At 42.6% G+C, this 15,582-nt stretch overlaps 1 protein-coding gene across 5 annotated transcripts in view; it reads left to right on the top strand.

Moving 5' to 3' along the window:
* Nucleotides 1–665: 665 nt before the first annotated feature.
* The window catches only part of DOCK3 (dedicator of cytokinesis 3), a 467,343-nt gene continuing 452,426 nt past the window's right edge, over nucleotides 666–15,582 (top strand). For 4 of the 5 annotated variants that reach the window (XM_056129948.1, XM_056129950.1, XM_056129951.1 and 1 more), the window contains exon 1: nucleotides 666–1,073. In XM_056129948.1, coding sequence (XP_055985923.1) covers nucleotides 1,037–1,073 — 37 coding nt within the window. In that variant the 5' untranslated portion in view covers nucleotides 666–1,036. The remainder of the gene's footprint in view (nucleotides 1,074–15,582) is intronic. The other variant, XM_056129949.1, reaches the window with a different exon arrangement.

Below are 15,582 nucleotides of genomic sequence, written 5' to 3' on the forward strand. Positions count from 1 at the left end.
CGGGGTGAGAAAAAGAAGGAAAAATTGGGGAACCTAGTCAGAGATTCAGAATGGCTGTGGAAGCAGGAGGCCGTGTCCCGGGATGGCACCCTAACGATGAAGTACTCCCTTGCTAGGAAGGCAGGTTTTCGTTTTTCAGGTCCCAGACAACTACCGCAGAGACCAGCCAGGAGACGTCAGCGGCCTCGGGCCTTGAGGCACCCCAGAGCTCTCTCACGAAGGACTACGGACGGACGCCAATCTGCAGCTCTCCTATTCAGACTCCAAGCTGTGGGTCATAGAGAGGCAGAGCAGTTCTGGAGCTCTTTCAGGGGCTGTGGCCATGACAAGCCTGTGGGAGAGACTGGGATCGTTCTAGAAAGGGCATCGTTGCCCCCGCCCCCAGCCCCCCCTTCCTGGCTCATGCTCTCTCCTTCTCTACACGGGACGCGCGGCGATTTTGGAGCGCGTGGCAGGAGGCACAGGACGCGGGAACCGGTCGTCCCCGACTCCCTCTGCTCCAGCGTCTGCTGCCGTCCAGGACCCCGGGTCCACCCCGATAGCCCACCGGGACACCCAATCGCCTCTCGCGAATTTCCCTCCGCCGGTGCGCGGCGGCGGCGGCGGCGGCGGCGCGTGGGTTCGCGCGGCGCGGGCTCGGGCGGCGCGAGCCCGGGCGGCGCGAGCCCCCGCGCGCCGGGGAGTGGCGCATGCGCGGGCGTTTTGCGAGCCCGCTGAGGCAAGCCGAGCGCGGCGGCGCCGGGAGCCGAGCAGCGGAGCTGTGAGGAAGCGAGCGGCGGCGCGGGAGCGGCGGCCGCGGACAGGTGGCGAGTCCTCCTCCGCGCATTCCGGGAGTGCGGGGCCGCCCGCGGAGCCTCTCGGTCTAGACGTGGCGGCGGCGGCATCCCGGACGGCCTGTGAGGGATGCGCCGCCTACTGCCCCGCGCCGCCTGACCGCCCCCGCCTCGGCTCGCGGTGCGCCACAGCCGGGCTCGCGGCCGCCCCTGCCGCGCTCCCGCCCGGCCCCGGAGCCCGCGGGTCCGCGCCCGGTCCGGCCATGTGGACCCCCACGGAGGAAGAGAAATACGGCGTAGGTAGGTGAGGCTCCGGCCTGGCCGCGGCGGGAGCTCGGGGGCCGCGCCGGGCAGCAGGGCCCCGCCTTGCCGCGCGCCCGCGCGCCCCCGCCCCTGCCCGCAGGCGGCACGGCCTCGTTGCGGGGCGAGCGCGGGCTGGGGGCGGCGCGGGCGCGGGGGTGGGAGCGGGCTCGGGCCGCGGGGAGGGCGGCAGGGGGCGCTGGCGGCGCGGCCTCGGCAGGTGCGGCGGCGGGAGGGGCGGGCCGGCCCGCGGCCGCCCGAGGGTTCTGGTGCCCCCCCCCCCCAACTCCGGGCAGTTTTCACCTCAGAGGCCCAGTTCTGGGAGTCTCGTTTTCCACATCCTCTGACGGCGATTTTCGTTGAGTTTCCGCACCTGAATCCTAGAGTCCGAAGAGTGATTTTTGGCTCGGACCCTTCACGAGAAAGGGAAGCGCCGCGATAACGTTTTCGCTGTTCAGAATTTTGCAGTCGTCCAGTGACTGCACATGTCTGTCCGGTCGCGGGCTTTTATTTTTTTGCCTGCCGCGTTAGGAATTTTTGCTTTACAAAAAGGAGTGTTTTCGGCTGGTTTGCGGTGCTTGCGCGGGAATCAAGCCCAGGGCTTCACACTTGCAAGACTGCCTTAGCGCAGAGCCACAGCTCGCCAGTGTTGCTGGAGCAGGCCTCTCTGCTCAGTTTGGTGTGATTTTGTAGTTTCCGGAGGTCCTTAAGAACTGTCACAAGTATTAAAACTCCAGAAGCTAATTTTTCGGACATTCTACTTCCGTTTGAAAAGATATATTCATTTACAGGTCTGAGTATTTTAGTTTTAATAAATGTTTGGCATTTTGTGGCAATTTCATGATGCAAGCACATTCATTTTTGTCAGAGACCCGCCAGCCAGTTCAGTTAAAAGATTTAACATGTGTTTAGGACCTCCCCCCCTCCTGCCCCCCCCCCCCCACTTCAGTCAAGACTTAGTTCACAACTGACTACAAAATAACTTTTTAAACTAATAGGGGTAACAACAATTTCAGGTAAATTACCAAATGCTCATTAAATTAGTTTAGATGTATGGACCTGCAGAAAGATTTTATAGGCTAATAGAAAATCTTGTTTTGAAATGTAACTTTCTGAATTTTTTTTTTTTTATTAACTATGCTACAGTGGTATGACAGCATATACTAGAATGGAAGTGATCGAATTATTCCTAGAGCTAGAGACTGTTGAGAGGGAATTGGGAAATGTGAATAGTCAAAATTCACTTCTGGGAACACTTACTTTTTCTCTTAGAGAATTGCCTTAATACTTAATAGATTCTGTAAAATGAAGAATTTGGTGGTTTATCTTCTCTATAACCGTTTTAAGAACTGCTTAACTAGAATAACAATATGTCAAAGTGGTCAGCTGTTCAGTGGCACCTGTGTGATAGTTTCTGGGGAGGAACCCTTGATTACCAGTGTTGCAGTTATGAGTCCCTCTTCCTCTTTTCTTTCTGGTGTTGTTGGCAAGTAACTTAACATTATTTCCGTAATGCGTAAATTGGGGATAATATTTACCTATTTTATAGGTTTGTGAAAAATCAAGAGTATAACTAGTGTTCCCTAAAAGTTAATTTTCCCTTTCCCTTTTTAGTACTTCAGGGTAATAAACACTAGGTATCTTCTCAGTGATAGTTCTGAGGAGGAGGCATTGCAGAGGTAGTCGGGATATGCATATGTCACTCTCAAAGCCCTGGGATTTGGTGTGATTATTAAGTAAGATAGAATAAAAATATTGAATTCTTAGGGCTGTGTTTTTACTTTATTTTCCTGTGGAGGGCAGAGCTTTGGGTAGAGGACAGGACTTAGAATACACATTAAATGAGAGAGATAGTTACTCTGAAAACATTAGCAACTGCAATGTCATGTAGATAGATTTTTTTTTTTTTGCCTAGCAAGACAACATTCTCCTTCACATATTTTCTAATCTCACTATCCCTCCTTTTTTTTGTTTTAGTTAGCTTCTAAACGTTCTTATATAAATATAGCTTCCTCAAAATTCAGATTTCCCTGCTCCTCCTGCCCTGCCAATAAACATGTTAGGGCTAACTTCCCAGTTTTTTTTTTTTTTATAAAATTCAGTTAAATCTGTAAAGTAGCTTATATGTTATAGTTGGAATTAGACAAATAGTAATTTAATAATATTTCACTTGCATTATTTAATTTCTGTTTGGAAGATTGAACCATTATTATTACTCATAAGATAAATGTTTTGAGTTTCAGTCTTGACTTTTATGGCCAGCTGGGAGCACCGATTTCTGTTTCTGTGTGCACATCCTTAATTTGCATAGCAGGGAAGGAAAACATACCCAATTCCCACCAATTTAGAGAAATTTCTGGGATATTGGTGAGGGAAGGAGTGCTCTGTTGTAACATTGAAGAAGTCATTCCCCCACCCCCCCAACCACTGCAGCTGTTTATCTGTGTTTGACATTGGTAAGATTTTTGAGATTCTGTAGTAATATTGAATATTTTAAAATTTTGTGTGTGTGTACACCATGGATCAAACCTAGGGCCTTATACATGTGAGGCATGTGCTGTAATATTGAGTTATTTCCCTTACTAACATTTTAATGATATGGGAATTATAGTTGAATTTAGATATTATGATTGAATTTAGAGAGAGTAAAGTATATCTTTCAAGAATAGGGGCTGCCTATTGTGGTTTAGTACTTCAGGGTAATAAACACTAGGTATCTTCTCAGTGATAGTTCTGAGGAGGAGGCATTGCAGAGGTAGTCGGGATATGCATATGTCACTCTCAAAGCCCTGGGATTTGGTGTGATTATTAAGGAAGATAGAATAAAAATATTGAATTCTTAGGGCTGTGTGTTTACAGCCACCTGTAGGCATCGCTCCAGGTGATATTTGGCCTGATGGTATGGGCCTGATGATACTCCTCCGTTTTGGAGTAACTGAGACCATCAGGGTCACCCTGGTGATGCTTGGTGGCCCTTGGAGTTCTGGGATTGATTTTGGGGCCTTGAGCATTCAGTGCATGCACTCCGACCCTTTGAACTATCTCCCCAGTCCAGGTTTTCTGAAGATGGTGGTGGGCCAGTCATTGTTCTGGGGATTCTAACTCCTGTTATACATGTAGATTCTCAGAGGAATCTTAATGTTATCTTTACTATGGAATTGAAGAAGCTGCATCTCAGATTATTAATCCTTTTTGTTGTTGTTGTTGCTTTTTGTACTTCAACATTTAAACATTCTAAATTATCTTGCTAGTAGGCAATAGTTTATGATATATTTAGGTCACATCTCTACTATCCTTCTCTAGTGTCAGAAGGGACTTTTTTTCTGAACTTTTTAGCTCATAAAGGTAAAGGTAAAGCCCTCCCGTTGATCATCGATTTGCTCGAGTGAGCCCAGTAACGTCTCCATTGGAGACTTGTTGTTACTGTGTTTGGCATATCGAATACGTCACGGGGAGCTTGCCAGGCTCTGCCGTGCGGGCGAGATACTCTCAGTAGCTTGCCGGGCTCTCTGAGAGGGGCGGAGGAATTGAACTTGGGTCGGCCATGTTGGCTGCGTGCAAGGCAAACGCCCTACCGCTCTGCTATCGCTCCAGCCCCATATTTTGAATTTTCATATCTCTTTCCTTTTAAAGAAGCTTTGCTTTCCTTTTGTTGTAAATGCCTGGAAATCCCTGCATTCTGTTATTATTTTACCTAAGAAACTAATTACATCAGTTGGATAGGAAAATCCCAATTATTTTTGTGAGACATCTTGCCTTTTCCCATTTTGATTGCACCCAGATTACTAAATATAGAAACCAAAACCAAGAAAATGCATTTCCTGTCTTCTAAAATAGCAACAACATCACTACCAACCAATAAAACAAGAATATTTGTGGTTTAAACTCTTATTCAGTGGAGTACCAATCATTTGAGCACATGTGTATTAGTTTGATATTTCAGAAGTGGATGCTGTCTTAAAACCCATTTTGTTTATTTTATTGCTTCATAACATAAAGCAATGGGGGGGCTGGAGCAATAGCATAGTGGGTAGGCCTTTGCCTTGTATGCGGTCGACCCATGTTCGATTCCTCCATCCCTCTCGGAGAGCTCGGCAAATGACTGAGGGTATCCTGCCCGCACGGCAGAGCCTGGCAAGCTCCCTATGGCATATTCGATATGCCAAAAACAGTAACAAGAAGTCTTACAATGGAGACATTACTGGTGCCCGCTCGAGTAAATCGATGAACAATGGGAGGACAGTGGACAGTGGATTTTTAAAAATTCTTTTCCTCATTACCAATTGGAATACCTTTATGTTTTAGTTTTATTGTACTATATAAGCTTTTAAAATAATTTCAAAAAGCATTGCAAGGCTGTAGAAATAGCATAAGTGGTTGAGCATTAGGAGGACTGAGTTCAATCCCTGGCACCTCATGGTCCCCTGAGCACTATTGGGAATGACCCCTGAGCATGAGCCAGGAGTAGCATCCAACACCACTGGGTGTGACTCTCAAACTGAAAAAAAAGTAATGTATATTTTGTGCTTATCTTTGACCCGCAGGAACGATAGCACAGCGGGTAGGGCGTTCGCCTTACAAGCGGCCAACATGGCCGACCCGAGTTCGATTCCTCCGCCCCTCTCGGAGAGCCCGGCAAGCTACCGAGAGTATCTCGCCCGCACGGCAGAGCCTGGCAAGCTCCCCGCGACGTATTCGATATGCCAAACACAGTAACAACAAAGTCTCCAATGGAGACGTTACTGGGCCTGCTCGAGCAAATCGAAGGTCAACGGGAGGGCCTTTACCTTTTACCTTTACCTATCTTTGACCCAGTTTCCTTTTTAAAAAATTTCCCCAGGTGGGGATTAATAACTAAACAAAACAAAACAACAGTGAAGGAGCCCAGAAGATGACTTAGTGACATAAAGCTTTTTCTTGGCGTGCCCAAGGTTGTTCAAACCCAGTGTCTCCCTCTAAGATCTCCAGTGGGAAAGGGTCAGGAAGAGAATTCTAAGATGTAGAAAGTGCGTATTATCCACAATAGCCCAAATCTGGAGACAACCCAAGTGCCCAAGAACAGATGATCAATAAGGAAATGTACATCTACACAGTGGAATATTATGTAGTCTTTAGAAGAAATGCAATCATGAAATTTGCTTATACATGGATGCACATGGAGAGTATCATGCTGAGTGAAATCAGTCAGAGGGAGAGGGACAGATAGAATGGTTGCACTCACTTACAGAATATATAAAAAAATATAGTAGGAAAATATCAACCAAAGACAATAGAAATGAGGTACCAGGAGGACTGGTCCATGGTAGGAAGCTTGCCACAGGGCACAAAGGGGTGGTGGGGGCCAGGTAGTATAGTTAGGACAGAGAAGGGACCACCATGACAATGATGGTAGGAAATGATCATGCTTGTCAAGAACTGGGTACTGAAAGGAGGTAAAGTGATATGCATAACCCTTCAGTAACCATGTTGCAAACCATTAAAAGAAAAAGGGGAGGGGGAGGGAAGGGGAGGTTGGAGGGAAGGAGTGCGGGGAGGGAGTGGGAGAGACATGAGAGAAGGAGGGAGGGAGGAAGGGAAACAGGGACTTTGGTGGTGGGAAATGTACACTGATGAAGGGATGGGTGTTGGAACATTGTAGGATTGAAACTCAGTTATGAACAACTTTGTAACTATTTCATGGTGACTAAAAAAACAAAACCAAACCAAACAAAAAACCCAAACAAAAATAATGATGTGAAAGTGCTTAGGGCAAGCATGAGGTCTTGATCTTACTCCTGAGTGTCGTAGATGTTTTTTTTTGTTTGTTTTTGTTTTGGTTATCCCTTGCTCTGTATTCAGTAATCACTCCTTAGAGGTAGAGATATCAAGGGGTTGAGAATATTTTATATGCCTCTTAGTTAAGTTCAGAAAAATGAGAATGTGCTGACAAATAGTGGTTTTGGGTTTAGTGTTTACAGAAACTCCCACATTCATTATCATACTGAGTCTTATAGCACAATGTCATCTTTCTCCTCTTTTATAAACAGAAGAGAAGAAATGACTTAAGAGAAATGATGTTCTAAGATTCGTAAGAGAGTGTTGACTTCAGGTTTGAATCTAGGACTATGGAATTCTCAAACTACAGCTTCTTTCATTGTATCATGTGACTCCCAAAGGGAATTTGTCAGTAGTGTATGTATATAGCATGTTAGGGCATGCTTTATGTACAGACTTTTGTTCATTTGGTTTTTTTGGTCACATCCAGCAGTGGTCAGGGCTTACTCCTGGCTCCATATTCAGGACTGTCTCCTTGTGTTGCACAGGTACCATGAGGAACTCTGGGGAATAAATCTGTGTTGGCCTCGTGCAGGGCAAGCATCCTGCCCACTGAACTATCTCTCTGTTTCCTTAAACCTTTAAAATGAAACTAGTCATACTCTATTAATTTTATAGTAAATGTTTTTATTAGACTATATAATATATATTGTTTTCATTATAGTGAGTACAGATTTAGGACACGACAAGGCAGAAGACAGATTTTTAAAAGGTTTTGAGTATTTTTTTTTTCTTTTTGGGTCACACCCAACAATGCACAAGGGTTACTCCTGGCTCTGCACTCAGGAATTACTCCTGACAGTGCTCAGGGGACTGTGTGGGATGCTGGAAATCGAAGCTGGGTTGGCCAGGAGCAAGGCAAACACACTACCCGCTGTGCTATTACTCCAGCCACGGTTCTGAGGACTTTGGTTGTGCATTGTTGCCCTCTTTTTTTGACCACACTCAGCTAAGCTCAGGACTTACTCTTGGCTCTACCCTAAGGGATCATTCCTGGCAGAGCTGGGGATTGGATCAAGGTTAGCGACTTGCTTGGAAGTATCTTACTTCTTTAAAACATTTTCCCCCCACCACATCTTGGAGTGCTTATGACTTACTTCTGCCTCTCTGCCCAGATTTACACCCTGTGAGCACTCTCGCCTTGAGGATTTGTTTTGGTCTGTCATTTTCATAAACAGGAAAGGAAATGACCAACATATTTAATTTTTTTGTGGGGGCCACATCTGGTGGTGCCCAGAAGACCATATGGGTCACCAGGATCAAACCCAGGTTGGCTCTGTACAAGGCAAGCACCTTATCCACGGTACTATCCAGGCCTCATCAACATTGTGAATAAAAATTCAGCATACAGTACTATAGATGATTGAAATGTTGGTTAATTTTATTATACACTGTTATGAGAAGTTGCTTAAGAAACACTAAGCAAATTGTGAACATGGTGCCATTTTCTGGATAGCATTTTTTAAAAAAATATGAGCTCTAAAGCACAACAGTCTCAAAAGAATGATCATTAAGTTTGAAAGTACTTTATAGTCATACTATATTTTTATATTACTGCTGAATTTTAATCATTTATATTTTGAATCTTAAAAAAATTCTTGTGTCAGTTATTTTAAAAATACCTTATTTGTGGCCCCAGAGATAGTACAGTGGGTAGGGTGCTTTAGGATGCTTGTAGTGCATGTGACAAACCTGGGTTTGATCTGTGGCACCCCATATGGTCCCCTGAGCCAATCAGGAGTGATCCCTGAGTACTGCTGGGTATGGTCCCAAAACAAAATAAATAAAAAAACAGAAACCAACCAACCAACCAACAACAACAAAAAAATCCTTCCTTTTTTTGGTTTTGCTGTTGAGATGCCTGGGGGATCTCACATTGCATGGTTGTGGTGTTCAGATACTCATTGGGGGGGGTTGTACCTGTTTAGTTTTGCTTTTTAAACACACTCTGATTGTACCACTGGAGTTTGCTGTGGTGCTCACACACGTGCTAAGTGAAGGTGACATTCTTGGTGGTGATGCTCTCACATCTTTAGTTGTAGGACTCAACAAAGGCTCTCACTCTGGCTGTGGTGTTTGCATACACTTGATTCAGCTCTGTTGTTCTCACACTCTGTTGTGGCATCAGGAGTCCCAGACAGCAGAGCTGCACTTGGCCACCACTCAGGACTGAACTTACAGCTCCACATTTGCAAGGACTTTGAGTCATTCCACCTTGTTCCCAGGGTTGTTGTTTCTTTATTCTTAATAAGAGTGATCTGAAGTTCTCAATGTTTATGCTTTATTGTATATATTATATTGGGGTTTTAAATCCAGTGTTATGCCTTTACTTAATGAGCAAAACCTATTTGTGATTATGCTCTCAAGTTTCTTGTATATCCACTCTCCACAGATTTTTACATGAAAAATTTCACATAAAGTCTCTGGAAACTAAAAATCTCATAAGTATGTTGCCAAATTATTTTAGCTGTGGCCCAAGTACTTGATTTGCTATGTTATACAGAATACATACGCTAGTAAGGATGATTACTAGACATTGGAAAATGCTGTTCAAGGACTTCCTGTTTCCGTTCATGTCTACAATGGAATAAAATCTCAACCCCCTGCTTCCCATCTGTTTTTTTCCTTCCCAAAGCTCATTCATGAGCTCTTAATAGTTGACAAGTGAGAACCAAAATTGGTGAAAAATTAGCATATGGTAAATATAGAACTTTATATTGTAGACTTGGTATCATGCCCCAAAAAGATATGCAATTGATTATTATTCAGATATATATGCTGACAGTGCTCTTACCACTTTTTGAGTCCACATATTTTGTTAGACAATTGTGATCAGAACTTTTAAAAAATATTTTATGATTTATTGAAGTAATATTAAATTGGTAACATTCTGTAACCTTACAGTTGCACATTATTATAAATCAACATCCATATGAACTAAATTATATTTACTGCATGAAGTCCTTTGGCATACAGTTGTTCTCATTTACTTCATTTCTACCCTTTGCCCCTTCCCTTCTGATAACCAACAATTTGGTCTTACATGCTCAGGATTTATTTATTTTTAGATCATTGATTTGTATTGTTTATGTAACACATATCGATGAAATCATGCTCCAGTGTTTTGGACCTCCAGCCTACCTATCTTGATTAGAATTATAGGATTCTATATTTATTTTATTTTGTTGTATTTTTAAAACTTAAAAAAAATTTTAATGAGTCACCATGAGATACATTTACAGACTTACAAGTTTTCATGATTATGTTTTAGTCAAACAATGAGTACCCATCCCTTCACCAGTGTCCATTCTCCACCACCAATGTTTCCACTGTCCCTCCTGCCACACCAACTCCTTCCTACCCGCTGCCTCTGTGGCAGACACATTCCTTCTTACTCTCTCTCTGTCTCTCCTTTTGGGTGTTATAGTTTGCAATATAGGTACTAAGCGGCCATCATGTTTGGTCCATAGACTACTTTCAGCATGCATCTACCGTCCTGAGTGGTCCTTCCAACCTTCATTTACTTAGTGGTCCCTTCTCCATCCCACTTGCCTTTTCCCCCAGCACATGAGATCGGCTTCCAAGTCGTGGAGCAATCCTCCTGGCCCTATCTCTACAATCCTTAGGTTTTATTGTCCTATTCTGTTACTTTATATTCCACAAATGGGTGCAGTCATTCTGTGTCTGTCCCTCTCTTTCTGACTCATTTCACTTAGCATGATACTTTCCATGTTGATTCCCTTATATGCAAATTTTATGATTTCATCTTTTCTAACAGCTGCATAGTATTCCATTGTGTAGATACACCAAAGATTCTTTTTTTTTTACTTTTATTTTTTAAAAAATTTTTATTAGTGAAAACCATGAGGTACAGTTGTAGACTTACAGATTTTTGTGCTTGGGTTTCAGTTATACAATGATCGAGTACCCATCCCTCCACCAGTGCCCATTCCCCACCTGCAATGCTTCCGGAATCCCTCCCACCTCCCCACCCCCCCATCCCACCCCACCCCTGTGGCAGGGCATTCCCTTTTGTTCTCTCTCTCTCCTTTTGTGTGCTGTGGTTTGCAAAAGAGGCATTGAGTGGCAATCATGTTTGGTCTATAGTCTACTTTCAGCATGCATCTCTCATCCTGGGAGGATCCTCCCAAAACCCTTTCTTTGGTACTCCCTTCTCTGTCTGAGCTGCCTTCTTCCCCAGCTTGTGTGGCTGGTCTCCAAGCCATGGAGTGAACCTCCTGGTACTTATCTCGGCTATTCTTGGGTGTTAATCTCCCAGTTTGTTACTTCATATTCCCCAGATGAATGCAGTCTTTCTATGTCTGTCTCTCTCTTTCTGACTCATTTCACTTAGCATGATACTTTCCATGTAGTACCACCTGTATGTAAATTTCATGACTTCATCTTTTCTAACAGCTGCATAGTACTCCATTTTGTAGATGTACCAAAGTTTCTTTAACAAGCCATCTGTTCTTAGGCACTCGGGTTTTTTTTTCCAGATTTTGGCTATTGGGAACAGTGTAGCAATGAACATAGAAGTGCAGATGTCATTTTGACTAAACTTTTTTGCCTCTCTGGGATATACTCCCAGGAGGGATATTATTAGGTCAAATGGGAGCTCAATTTCTAAATTTTTGAGAATTGTGCATACTGTTTTCCAAAAGGGCTGAACCAGTTGACATTCCCACCAGCAGTAAAGTCCCTTTCTCGATGCATCTGGGACTTTTGTTCTTTTGGATGTTGGCCAGTTTCTGTGGTGTAAGATGATATCTCATTGTTGTTTTGATCTGCATCTTCCTGATGATTAGTGATGTAGAGCATTTTCTCATGTGCCTTTTAGCCATTTGGATTTCTTCTTTCAGAAATTTTCTATTCACCCCATTTTTTGATGGGGTTGGTTGTTTTCTTCTTGTGGAATTCAACCAGTGCTTTGTATATCCTTGGTATCAATCCCTTATTGGATGGGTATTGGGTGAGTATCCTTTCTCATTCTGTAGATTGTCTTTTTATTCTGGTTACTATATCTTTTGAGGTCCAGAGGCTTCTTAATTTAAGATAGTCCCATTTGTTTATCTCTGTTTCCACGTGGTTGGTCAGTGGAGTGTCATCTTTGAAGATACCGTTAGCTTCAATATTGTGGAGGCCGACCTTGTCTTCAATGTATCTTATGGATTTGGGCCTGTTGTTGAGATCTTCAATCCATTTTGATCTGACTTTTGTGCATGGTGTTAGGTCGAGGTCTAAGCACATTTTTTTGCATGTGGTTGTCCAGTTATGTCCAATTATGCCAGCACCATTTGTTGAAGAGCTTTCCTTGCTCCATTTCACATTTCTTGCTCCCTTATCAAAGATTAGATGTTCATACATTTGGGATAGTGTGTAAGGATATTCCACCCTGACCAGAGATTCTTCAACCAGTCATCTGTTCTCAAGCACTCAGGTTTTTTCCAGATTCTGCCTATTGGAAATAGTGCTGCAATAAACATCAAGTGCAGATGTCATTTCTACTGTACTTTTTTGCATCTCTGGGTTATATTCCCAGAACTGGTATTCTGGGTCAAATGGGAGCTCAATTTCCAGTTTTTTGAGAAATGTCCATATTGTTTTCCAAAAAGGCAGAGGGTTTTGCCGACCTTTTCTTCAGTGTACCTTATGGATTCTGGTCTGATGTTGAGGTCTTTAATCTACTTTGATCTGACTTTTGTGCATGGTATTAAGTAGAGGTCTGAGCCCCCCCTTTTTTTTTTGCTTGTAGCTGTCAAGTTTTTCCAGCACCATTTGTTAAAGAGGCTTTCCTTGCTCCACTTCACATTTCTTGCTTCCTTATAGATGATCATATATTTGAGGGTGTGTGTAAGGATGTGGAACATTTTTTTTTCTTAAGCAGATTCCCTATAAGTTGTTTATTTTCTGCCTCTCCATATTAATAATCTATACCACAACCTTTTAGAAATACATAGTTTTAAAATTGTAAGGGATCTTAAAGGTAATATGATTTAATCTTTCAGAAAAAGATTGGGGGGCTGGAGCGATAGCATAGCGGGTAGGGCGTTTGCCTTGCATGCGGCCGACCTGGGTTTGATTCCCAGCATCCCATATGGTCCCCTGAACACCTCCAGGAGTAACTCCTGAGTGCAAAGCCAGGAGTAACCCCTGAGCATCGCCGGGTGTGACCCAAAAAACCAAACAAACAAAAAATAAAAGAAAAAGATTGGATTGAAGGGTTAAATCCTAACTGCTCACCTTTGTTTACTTTATATGTAGCTAAAAGGAACTTTTCCCCAAGTCCTTTCATGTGAACTTCATACATGATGCCGTGTGCCAGGATCTTGTCATGTTTAGTAGACATGTGCTGGGGTTCTATTTGGCAACACATACTAAACATATACTATTTTCTGCATCTTGTCTTTGTTTTTGTCATTGTATTTTATCTTCTACATGGAGTTCTTTACCTCCTGCTTCTCTTCTTTCTGTTAAGGCTCCTTACTATTTTGATAAATTTCTATTACTAGATTTACCCTTGTCTTCCTGTCTTTTTGCAGTACAGATCTCATAAATTTATTTATTTGGTTTTTGGGCCACACCCAGCAGTGCTCAGAACTTTTTCTCAGAGGTCATTCCTGGTGGAACTTGAGGGACAGTATAGAGGGCTGGTGATTGAACCTGGGTCGACTGCATGCAAGACAAGCACCCTGCCCACTGTACTATATCCCTGACCCCCCAGTTATATTTATTTATTTGCATGTGACTATTCAGTTTTACCAACACCATTTGTTGAAGAGATTTTCCTTGTTCTGTTATACACTCTGAACTCTTTTATTACAGGTTGTCAGTAAATCTGAGGGTTTACCTCCGGCTTTCTATTTTATTGCATTGGTGTGAGCCCTACTGAATTTATAATAACTAAACTCTAGGTTTTATTACCTCAAACTGAAGTCAGGCTAGATCTCTATCCTGAACTTGTACATTGGATAATAATCATAAATATGAATTTGGCTCATTTAAAATATTTTATTTCCATTACAATTCAGTTGTATTTTGCTCATTACTATAACTTGTTAAAAATTTTTAAGCTTGAATTTATAATCCCATATACTTCTGTCATTTCCTTGAACTTTTTTTGTGCAATTCATAAATTAATCTTCTTTCAAATATCTGATAAAAGTATTGAACAGGAGCCAAAAATATTACCTAGGGGGAAATACCTAGTTTATAAAAAAAGTAGATTTTGCTGTTTTGCATGAAGATGATGTGGATGACTTACTTAGCAGTCTATGACACTGCCGACTATGCTACATTTGTCAGTGTGTGGAATTTTCATGGGCTCCTGACCAGATGCAGTCCATGGCAAAGGAGAATAGATACTGCTGAGAGATTTGTGCTGAGTTGATTAATTTTAAGTGTGAGTAGTGACAAAATATTAGTGTTGAAAATATGTTAAATCCACTTTAATCTTTATGTACAGGGAGAAGGTAGGCACAAAACTCTACTTGAATTTTTCTAATGTCTTATTCACATTTCCTAAACACACACACACACACACACACACACACACACACACCCCTACCTCTCTTTCCTCATTTATCTATGTATATCAATATCTACATATACGTACAAGTAAGTTTTTTTTCTTTTCCAGGCACACCTGGAACTTTTGTAACTTCATCCCTTCGCTCAGGTTCTTACAGTATGCCTGAATGCTCAGCACCTCCCTCAAAATCTGTTTTAAGTGAATGGAGAGTTACAACTCTCCCCTGCAATTCCTTCCCACTCCGGATTGTGCCAAAGGCATCTTCTTCCCTTTGTATTAGTTCTATGTCTTCCTTCCCACACCCTCGGGAGTGGTATTGTTCACACATCTAGCAATAGTGTGGTCAGAAGTCGCCCTGGTATCTCAGCAAAGCTGCTAGGTTCAAATAGCAGAATCATCATTTTCAACCCCTTCTCCGGTGCATATGGAACTTGCTCCAGGATAGACAACCTGCTGGAACACAATGTGTAAAGGTAAAGGTAAAGGCCCTCCCGTTGATCGTCGATTTGCTCGAGCGGGCCCAGTAACGTCTCCATTGGAGACTTTGTTGTTACTGTGTTTGGCATATCGAATACTCTTGGTAGCTTGCTGGGCTCTCCGAGAGGGGCGGAGGAATCGAACTCGGATCGGCCATGTTGGCCGCTTGTAAGGCGAACACCCTACCGCTGTGCTATCGCTCCAGCCCAGTGTCCATAAAAATTATAAAAATAGAAATACCAAGTGCCTTTTCACACAATGCCATGAGGATAGAAGTTAATGATACAAAGTAAATCTGGGAAAGTTCTAATATTGGAACGTTGAAAAACATTATTAAATAACCACTGGTTAAAAGGGAAATCAAGAAGAAATAAAAGGTTTCTTCCAAATTAATGAGAATGAAGACACAAACTATCAGAACTTATGGGATATAGCAAAAGCAGTACTGAGGAGAGGTATTCATAGCAAAATTGGCTTATATCAGAAACAAGAAAAAAACCTACTAAATTACCTAATCTGACATCTTGAGAAATTATAAGAGGAACAATAAGTGATTGTTGAAGTAGAAGGAAATAAAAAAATATAATCAATGACAGAAGTTAAGTAAACAGTATAAATGGTATATGATACCAAGAGCTAGCTTTTCAAAAGAATAAATAAGATTAAACAAATTTATAGCTAGACTAA

Source organism: Sorex fumeus, unplaced genomic scaffold (assembly GCF_029834395.1).
Source record: "Sorex fumeus unplaced genomic scaffold, SorFum_2.1 ptg000072l, whole genome shotgun sequence".
Taxonomy (NCBI): Eukaryota; Metazoa; Chordata; class Mammalia; order Eulipotyphla; family Soricidae; genus Sorex; species Sorex fumeus.